The following is a 9,481-nucleotide window of genomic DNA, read 5'->3' as shown; positions in this document are numbered from 1 at the left end:
ACTCCAATGTCCTCATTTCATCAATCAATTATCAACCCCACATTCATCTTCCTCCTTGAAAAGTGCCATTCCATCAAGCAATTCAAACAGATCCACTCCCTAATCATCCTTTCTGGCCTCGCTCTCTCCCCCACCCACTGCCGCCACATGCTCTCGTTCTGCTGCTCTTTGCCAACCCCCGACTTGGCCTACGCCCGTCTTCTGTTTGACGAAATGCCTGTACAAGATGTTTTCCTTTCCAACACCATGATTCGCGCTTACTCCGACCACAACGATCCATCGTCGGCGTTGGCACTCTACGTTGGAATGTTAGCTAAAGGCTTGAGACCAAACAACTCACACCTTCTCTTTCTTGCTCAAAGCCTTTGATGGCGAGACCACCATTGCTCATGGGGACGAGCTTCACGCGCATGTACTCAAGTTTGGTATTTGGTCTAATATGTTCGTGCGGTGTCAACTGATTCATATGTACGCTCTTAGCGGCCAGTCTCGTACTGCCCGTCAGATATTTGAATTAAGTCCTGACCGAGATGTGGTTATCTGGAACTCTTTGATGTCAGGTTACAATAGAAGCAGACGATTCAAAGACTCTTGCAAGCTTTTTGAAGAGATGGAAGTGGAGAATGTGAAGCCTAACTCTGTCACTATTGTTTCGGTGTTATCAGCCTGTGCCAAGTTGAAAGATCTCAAGTTTGGGTCTCGGGTTCATCTCGTTGTCAAAGAAGATGAGCCGGTGCTTCGAACTCTCGCGGTGGATAATGCATTGGTTGATATGTATGCTGCCTGTGGGGATATGAGCACTGCCTGGAGTTTGTTTGAGAACATGAAGTCTAGAGATGTCATAACTTGGACTAGCATGGTGACTGGTTTCGCCAATTCTGGGGGCATTGATCGAGCTAGATTTCTCTTTGATCGAATGCCACAGAAGGATTTCGTCTCATGGACAGCAATGATTAATGGTTACATTCAGGCACGTAGTTTCAAGGAAGCTCTCGCAATATTCCATGAGATGCAAGACTCGAAGATCCACCCGGATGAGTACACCATGGTCAGCTTGCTGACTGCATGTGCTCAACTTGGAGCATTAGAAGTCGGTGAATGGATTAGACTATACATGGCACGCAACAAGATCAAGATTGACATTACTGTAGCCAATGCTTTCATAGATATGTACTCAAAGTGTGGGTGCATCGAGAGAGCGATCAAGATCTTCAAGATGATGACTAAAAGAGACAAGTTCACATGGACAGCTATGATCACAGGCCTGGCAGTGAATGGATCCGGAGAAGAAGCTTTAGATATCTTCTACCAGATGCTGAAAACATCTACAAGACCAGATGAGATAACCTACATTGGTGTCCTCTCTGCTTGCACACATGCAGGAATGGCAGAGAAGGGAAGAGAGCTCTTCTCACGTATGATCATTGATCATGGAATCATGCCCAATGTTGAGCATTATGGATGCCTAGTAGATCTTCTAGGTCGAACAGGGCATCTAACAGAGGCATTCCAGACGATAAAGAATATGCCGATGAGACCGAATGCAACAGTATGGGGAGCTCTATTAGGGGCCTGCCGAGTCTATAAGAATGTGGAAATGGCTGAACTTGCTGCCAAACAGCTTCTCGAGTTGCAGCCTGAGAACAGTGCTGTCTATGTCCTCTTGTCTAATATATATGCAAAGTGTAACAAATGGGACGAGGTGCACAAGATGAGGGAGTTGATAATGAATAAAGGAATCAAGAAAGTACCTGGTTGTAGCTTGATTGAGATAAAAGGAACAGTGCATGAGTTTGTAGCTGGAGATAAGTCTCACCCAATGACTGAAAAGATTTACACCAAGTTAGAAGACATGAGCAAGGAGCTTAAATGTGCTGGATATGTGCCAGATACTTCAGAGGCCTTCCTGAACATCAGTGAAGAGGCAAAGGAGAGTGCAGTTTTTCAGCATAGCGAGAAATTAGCTATTGCCTTTGGACTGCTAAATTCAGAGAATGGGGTTACCATCAGAATTGTGAAGAACTTGAGAATTTGTGTAGATTGTCACAATGCAATAAAGATTATTTCAAAAGTGTATGCAAGAGAAGTGGTTGTAAGGGATCGTACCCGTTTTCACCATTTTAGACATGGGTTTTTGCTCTTGCAAGGACTATTGGTAAAATAACAATTAAGCTTCCTCACAACATCTTGATGTGTTTAGGCCTTACAAAGAAAATAGTGCTGGGGAGTAATCTAAAAGGTAATCAAAGACTAAATTAAAAAAACATACAAATAATAACAACTTAATACATTTCAAAAGTTTCTTGCTGCTCCCCACTGAAAAAGAAGTTCAGAAATGTTACCAGTCATAAGATAACAGGCAATCAGCACTTGCTTCTTGTACTGTATTTCATTAAAGAAAGGGCACTTAGCTAGAAAGCTTAAAAGTAAATACATCGGGTGGACACTGTCAATATATCACTTGATAGAATTAAAGTGGCATATGTCTAATGTAACAAAAGTTGGCGTAAGTGCTATGACATTCCAAAAAGTGTCATGAGGTTCAGCATAAGACCAATTCCCCAAACATCTTCATCAAAAAATCCACAAAACAAGTTAATCACAGATGTGCAAGTACCTGGAGTGCTTCAAGCAGGCATGGTTAAATGATAGAAGACGAGAAGAAATAAGTACTTGTAGCATGGAATGGAAGTCAGTAATGAAAGAGCATTTCTCCAAATTAAAAATCACTGATCATAACTCCAATTAGTTACAAAATTTAAGAATGTGACAGCCACAAAAAATAGATGGAAGTTGAAGAATACATGTAGTAAGTAATTCCTTCCACCATCCATCCTGACCTCGTCATACTATTTTAAGTTGTTCAAGCTTTTACTTTGAGCAAGCAGTCAGCCATCTGCAGAGAACTTGGGATTCTTATATAGACTAATTTATCCATTTAGAATTCTTAGGAAGTTTTATGCAATTAGTGAACCCTTTGAGTTGAATTTGCAACTAGTACACATTGCAAAATAGGAAGAAGACATTGGTTTTAAACCAAAGAATCTCAATATGTCAAACTCACCTTCTTGATCCAACAAAAATAACTAATTTATATTTTATTTTGCAGGAGTGAGACAAATAAATAAATGAACCACTGGTGGAATTTAGTTAGAACTAGACAGTTAATCACTAGAAGGGATTAACAATTAAGCACTTATTCTTAAGACAAAACATGACCATCTTGGCAGTGAGTCAAATCTTGATCATTGAGAAGTAGAAAAAAATAATAAAAAAATCCTATTCTGTAAAATGTGCTCTTGTGCAAAAATAATGGACCGGAGAAGCAACACCAGCAATTTTTGGACATGTCAAGTCTTAAAATAAGTAGTTAATTATCCTACATCAACAATATTATTATTTGAGACTTTCAAGGATAATAAAAACCAACAATTGGCAACTGAGAGTGTTTGCACAAAAATCCTACCAACACACCTAAAATTCCAAAGTTTTCAAAGCTTCAACCATAATACCCATCGCAACACAAATTTCAAGTGCAACACAGTTCATACTTGCCAAATCAAATACATAAACCTAAACTTGCATCAGAATTAGTATAGAGAGAATCAAATATCATTGAAAGTATTTGTCATAGCAATAAAAGAGTTACACCAACAAACAGTTTACCCATTTTGATACATAAACAGATGTACACAAATACAAAAATAGATGTTGACTTGTTATGGCAAAAGAAGAGTGGTATGAGCAGCTGAGTGCACTAGTTTTCAGTTCTATGCAAATACCTTAAGCAGTCTACTTGGAATAGAATCCATCTCATCAATAAACCTTACAATTTTAATCTAATTAAAAGTTTTCTCATGGCTATGGGTGATTTTGTTAACTCAGATAAGCAAGCTAAAGCTATTTTCTTATCACTAAAGGAATTTTAGGAGCCTGCCTCCAAGAGAGTAGGACTGCAATACGACTCTCCAATATCTTAAATTGTATTCACCAAAATAATCACCTTAAATTTAATTGGAGCATGAACTCATTTCTAGTCTGTAATTTTCTTCTTCCGAATAGAAGATGTTGGTCCTAATAGCTAATCAATTTGTTTAAAGATTGACTGAAACATAAACCCACTCATACAGGCATCACTTTTGTTTCCCAATAAAACTTTGCATTGAAGTAAATTAAATGTTATACTGAATGATTGAATATAACAGGCCATGTTTTATAGGTAATAACTATGAACTTCTAAACTTTATCGATATTAATTCTCATAAGAAATTTTGCAGTGGTGTCAAATGAAATGCGCAAACCCATCCATTACGATCAAAGCACTGATCAAATACAATGTCATGAGGAGTTCTCAAAGAGGAGAGATTCTCATTTAACCAAATCGCAAAAAGCTTGAATCAAGTCCATATAATTGTTAAATGAAAGGAAACTAACATAGACTAATAAGCACTGATGTAAAAGCTCAGCACCAAAAAAAATTAGGCTACAACATACTGCCACCTCCTATAGAAGAACAATGCCGTGAAGTTCAAACGCTGGAGTCCTTGCCAGATATGCTCATACCTTGTTTATTGTCTTCAATATCACTGTTGTCCATATTGTTTCCCAGCTTAGAAGCTGCAGGATCATGCTGTGGAGGCGGCCCACCCATTACAGTGACCGATTGCTGATAAAGAACTCCACCCACAAGAGTAAAAAGTAAGCAAATCAAACCAAATGGGCTTGCATGCTTATCCCAGATCAGCACGTTGATAGCAACTGTAAGAAACTTGTTGACGACACCAGTTACTGTAAATGCCGTAGCTGAAATCGCCTTTCTTGCAGCAAATCCAAAGAAACTTATGGCAAGTCCAAAAATACAAGATAAACTAACCGCAACAAAAGTACCAAAGTCCAACCAATTCTCCGAACGGGATCCAAAAGCCATAAAAACATCAGCATACTCCCCTGTCAAAATCCAGAACACAGGTGCCATCATTAGCGACAAAAGATTGTTGTAGAACACAAAGCCCCACGTATTCAAACCCAGGTTTGTAACCATGTGCTTAATGTAAACCATCTCAGTGGTGATTGTAACCAAATAAGCCACAGCCCATGAATAGGCAGTGAGTGTGAAAGCCGAGTCAGTCATCACATACCCAACCGCGCCACCAAATATAACCACAAGTGCCAAAAATGTGAGCTTCGAAGGACAGGGCTGTTTTCTGAATGCAGTGTCAGAAATAGCAACCAATAACGGTGTCAACGATCGGAATACAATGAAGGTATCCACATTGGCATGGCGCAGTAGGTTAGTGTTTGTGAAAATGGCAAGGTAAAAAACGGTGGCTGCAGGCAAGAACTTCTTCGCAGTTTCGAATGTAAAAGGATCATGTTTTAAAAATCCCAGTTTTCCAAGAACCCATACACCAAGGGCTGAGGTCAAGTACTGCAGAGCAGTTAAAAGTCCAGGGAAATTGAACTTCGTGATGGCAAATTTGTTGATGACAGCGAGCAAACTAGAACACATTGCGTATCCTAAGACAAGGCTACTGGTTGCATAGTATTGCTTGGAAGCATCAAGCTTAATCGAAGGCATGACTACCAGATCACCCGATTCTAAGTTCTCTATCTACCAATTTGCTGTAAAATGAAATCAATGGATTTGAAACCCTCTACACTTGAATAATGTCAAACAAACGAATCCAAACATCACAATAAACAAAAATTACAACAATAAAACAACGAAATCCATACCTTCGACAAAATGAGGCTTCTCCAGTGGGGAGAAATCTGTGAGGATTTGCTCCAAATACGAGAAAAATCGATCTTAAAACCGATTCCAAGTGAGCAACCAAGAAATCGATTGTGGAGATTCAGGATCTGGTTCTCCGATCAAAGAAACACTAAAAATCCCAAACGGGGACAACGAAAAACCCTAATCGATGGATTCATGCAATCCTCGATGAGAATGACTCCTCCGCGCTGCGTCTTCAAAACCCGTTTTTAAATGCTCGCAGACTCGTTGGGGACGCCAAGAACTACTCGTACGCCGCATACGTGGCGGCTTCTAATTGGGCCACGTCTCGCTAGGTGATGATAAATCTGGCTTCAATGAAGAGATACCAACCATTGGATTCTCAGAGAATGGTAGAGATCACCCGATGATGGATGAACTCACGGCGTGAGATGCTCTTTAACGTGCAAGCGTCTCTTTGAGGAGTTATTATTCTCCCACATCCAGCGATCAGCTGCGCTTCTTCTTGTACAGACAAAGCTCCAGTCCTCATAACTGACAGACACGTGTTTTAGTAGTTTTCTTTTTAGCCCCTGTGTTCAATGTTGATTGGAAGTTTGTGATGACGTTTTATAATGGAGGGCGCACGCAAAACCTTGTTAGTGTCGGTAGGTGATGAGCTCTGTAATTGACTGAGAGAAGTCGTGAGATGAATTGATAGCGGTTGGATCACTGGCGTATCTGAAAAGTAATACTGATTTGGTAGGGCTCATCTCCCATGTGTTGTTTTGATCAATGTTTTGAAAATCGGACCGGACCACGAACCGGTTTCATATTTGGGTCATGAGTTGATCGGTCCGACCGGATGACCCATTCCGGTTGGACCGGATGTGGCCATATATATATATATATATATATATATATATATATATATATATATATTTAAAATAATATAAATTATAAATATTTTGTGTGACAATTAAATAACATAATCCTATATAAGTTAATTAGAGATCAAACAAAAAAAAAAATAATCCTACATAGTTTTTCAAATATATATATATGTATATATCCATACATAAATATAAAATCCAAAATAGCACAAAATTTTACAAGTTAACCCCAACATCCATACATAAATATAAAATCTACCAAATCAACACCTTAGCAAAAACTTAACAAGTTAACCACAAAATCCATACGTAAATATGAAAGTCTACAACACCATAGCAAAAACTTAACTAGTTAACCACAACATCCATACATAAATAATAAATATGAAAGTCTATCAAATCAACAACATAGCAAAAAACATTTTCATCTAATTTCTTAAAAGAGATGTAATCATGCAAGCCAATTTTCTTCATCAACTCATTGGTAGTCATTCCTTGGACACCAACTATTGTATTGTCATCATCCTCAATGACCACCATATCATCTTCATTGCCACCTAAAAAAATCATAAGAACATTAAACATCAACGACATTAACCATTGTAAAAGTAATAGTTCAAAAACTTAATAAGATTAACCTTTAGATAAGTTGGTTGATTCTTCATCCATTCTTGGTTGCTCTTCTAACATAGATTCCAATTCATCATAATCAAGTTCTCCTTCCGGTTCCTCTTCCACCACCCAAAATTCAGTCTTATCAATGCACTCATAATCAATTAGATCACAATATCTATCTTTTGAACCCAACCTATGAAAAAAAAATTAAATCAATGTCATATGAAGTATTTTATGAGAGTACACAAATATTTGTACCTATGTTGCAAAACATAGGTTATAATGAACTATATACTAAAGTCATTGAGTCTTTGGTGCTCCAATCTATTTCTTTTTCTTGGTATGTATACGTTCAAAATACACTCCAATTGCGTTTGCACCCCAAAAGAAGAAACAGCTTTTGACTAAGAATCCTAATTGCCAACTTTTTGCAAATTAGGAACATCACAACCAAAGAATTTCCACCATTCATCTACAAAAATATATAGCAATACTATGTTAATATATTGAACAATCATAAAAATTAAAAAATCAATTATATGTCATGTAAGTTAAAATAAAGTGATTTCATTCTTACCAGGAGTAGTAGTCTTGCTAGTGTTTAAAGCAAGCGGGCGAGCAAAAGTCTTTTGCCTTTCCTTAAATATTTTCATCTCTTCCATGAGTTCAGTTGGTTTAAACATTGTTTGTTGCTCAATTACATCAAGTATGCCTCGTTGAACCTCCAATTTTTGGCACAAGTTATGCTCATCAAACTGAAATGCCGGATTCAACCAATATGCCAAAACATGAATTCCAGTGCGTAAAGTCCTATTCCACCGCTCCTTGATAATGGAAGTGTAAGGCTTGTACAAATGTTTCTTCTTTTTGAACAATTCTTTAATGCCTTTCCGAGCCCTATATATTCCATCATACACATATCCCATTGCCGGCTTTTCATCAGAATCACAAATCCGTAACAAACGAATCAATGGGCCCATTATCTTCACCACTATCAAAGCAATTTCTCCAAAAATTTTCATCCAAAAATAATTTTGCTTTTACTTCTCCCTTTTTGCATATTAAGAAATTTTTGAAGTTTGAAGAAACAACCAAAAGCTTGTAAGTAACTTTTATGGCCATGCAAACTCTTCAATGCAATAAAAGTAGTGGCAAAAGTGAGTAACTCCCCGGATCGAATAATTTCATGTCCAATTTGGTTGGTTTTCTCAACCAATTCAAAACCCATTTATGATTGTAGATGAAAACCATTATCTTTTAAGCAAGAATGGCCAAGCTATGAATAGTAGGCATTTTAGAAATATCTTTCATAATCAAATTTATAGAATGAGCGGCACATGGAGACCAATAAATATTAACATACTTCTCTGTAATCTTTCTTCCAGCAGCCTTGTAATTTGCTCCATTATCTGTCACCATATGAACTACATTTTTTTAGCACCAACTATTTCAATCATTTCGGAAAAAGAGATTGCACAATGGCTCTGCACTTGTAATAAAGCCTGAAGCATCAACTGACTTAATAAATGATATCCCTTTAAGAGAATATACTAGAAAATTGATCAAAGGTCTTTGTCTAGAATCTGTCCATCCATCACCCATGATTGTGCATCCTATTTCAGCCCATGTTTTGAAAACTATCAATAGTCAACTTTACTTGTTGCTTGCAATCTATTAACAAGTTAACTCTTAATGCATGATAACTAGGACCAGTATAACCATGGCCCATACTTGCTATCTTGTTAATTGCAACTTGAAAAAAAGGAGAACTAATAGCATTTAGTGGAATGCATGCATGATAGAACCACATCGCAATTGACATATCAGTATCATGCCATTTCTCCTTACTTTGCAAAGAAGCTTTTATATTTGGTTGGGTAGGATCGGCAATTCCATGTGTAAAATATGATTCAATGCCAGAAGAAGCTTTTCTTTTACCTTTGGGATTTGCACTCACACAATTACTACTTTTGCCTACTTGACATGAAGTGTCTTCAACATCATTAACTTCAAGTTCATCAAAACATCCTTTCTTCTCTTTGGCCCTTTGAACATTTTCTTTCAATGATCCTTGTATCAAAAAAACCGAACATCTGAAGGTACTCGCTTGCATGAATCAACATTGCCTTTTTGATCCGAGCAAGATGTTGCTTCATTCAGCTAATCCCTCCTCCCCGCATTTTGTTTATGACTAAAAATTGCAAACCAACACTCTTTTTCCTTGATAATTTTGAGCCTCACTTATATATCTCCATGC

General features: G+C 37.7%; 2 protein-coding genes across 2 annotated transcripts; one reads left to right on the top strand and one right to left on the bottom strand.

Annotated features, from left to right (window-relative positions):
* Positions 1 to 244: 244 nt before the first annotated feature.
* Positions 245 to 2,164, top strand: LOC120259933 (putative pentatricopeptide repeat-containing protein At3g15930). The gene is made up of 2 exons (XM_039267390.1): positions 245 to 420; positions 561 to 2,164. The coding sequence occupies exons 1-2, from the start codon at positions 369 to 371 to the stop codon at positions 2,162 to 2,164; spliced, it is 1,656 nt and encodes a 551-aa protein (XP_039123324.1). The 5' UTR covers positions 245 to 368.
* A 2,116-nt stretch (positions 2,165 to 4,280) lies between these two features.
* Positions 4,281 to 5,802, bottom strand: LOC120260338 (GDP-fucose transporter 1-like). Its single transcript, XM_039267781.1, has 2 exons — positions 5,737 to 5,802; positions 4,281 to 5,622 (listed from the first exon to the last, which is right to left on the bottom strand). The coding sequence occupies exon 2, from the start codon at positions 5,576 to 5,578 to the stop codon at positions 4,529 to 4,531; it is 1,050 nt and encodes a 349-aa protein (XP_039123715.1). The 5' UTR covers positions 5,579 to 5,622; positions 5,737 to 5,802; the 3' UTR covers positions 4,281 to 4,528.
* Positions 5,803 to 9,481: the final 3,679 nt, after the last annotated feature.

Source organism: Dioscorea cayenensis, chromosome 5 (genome assembly GCF_009730915.1).
Source record: "Dioscorea cayenensis subsp. rotundata cultivar TDr96_F1 chromosome 5, TDr96_F1_v2_PseudoChromosome.rev07_lg8_w22 25.fasta, whole genome shotgun sequence".
Lineage (NCBI taxonomy): Eukaryota > Viridiplantae > Streptophyta > Magnoliopsida > Dioscoreales > Dioscoreaceae > Dioscorea > Dioscorea cayenensis.
The sequence above is the reverse complement of the archived record's forward strand: the minus strand, read 5'-3'. Positions and strand labels throughout refer to the sequence as shown.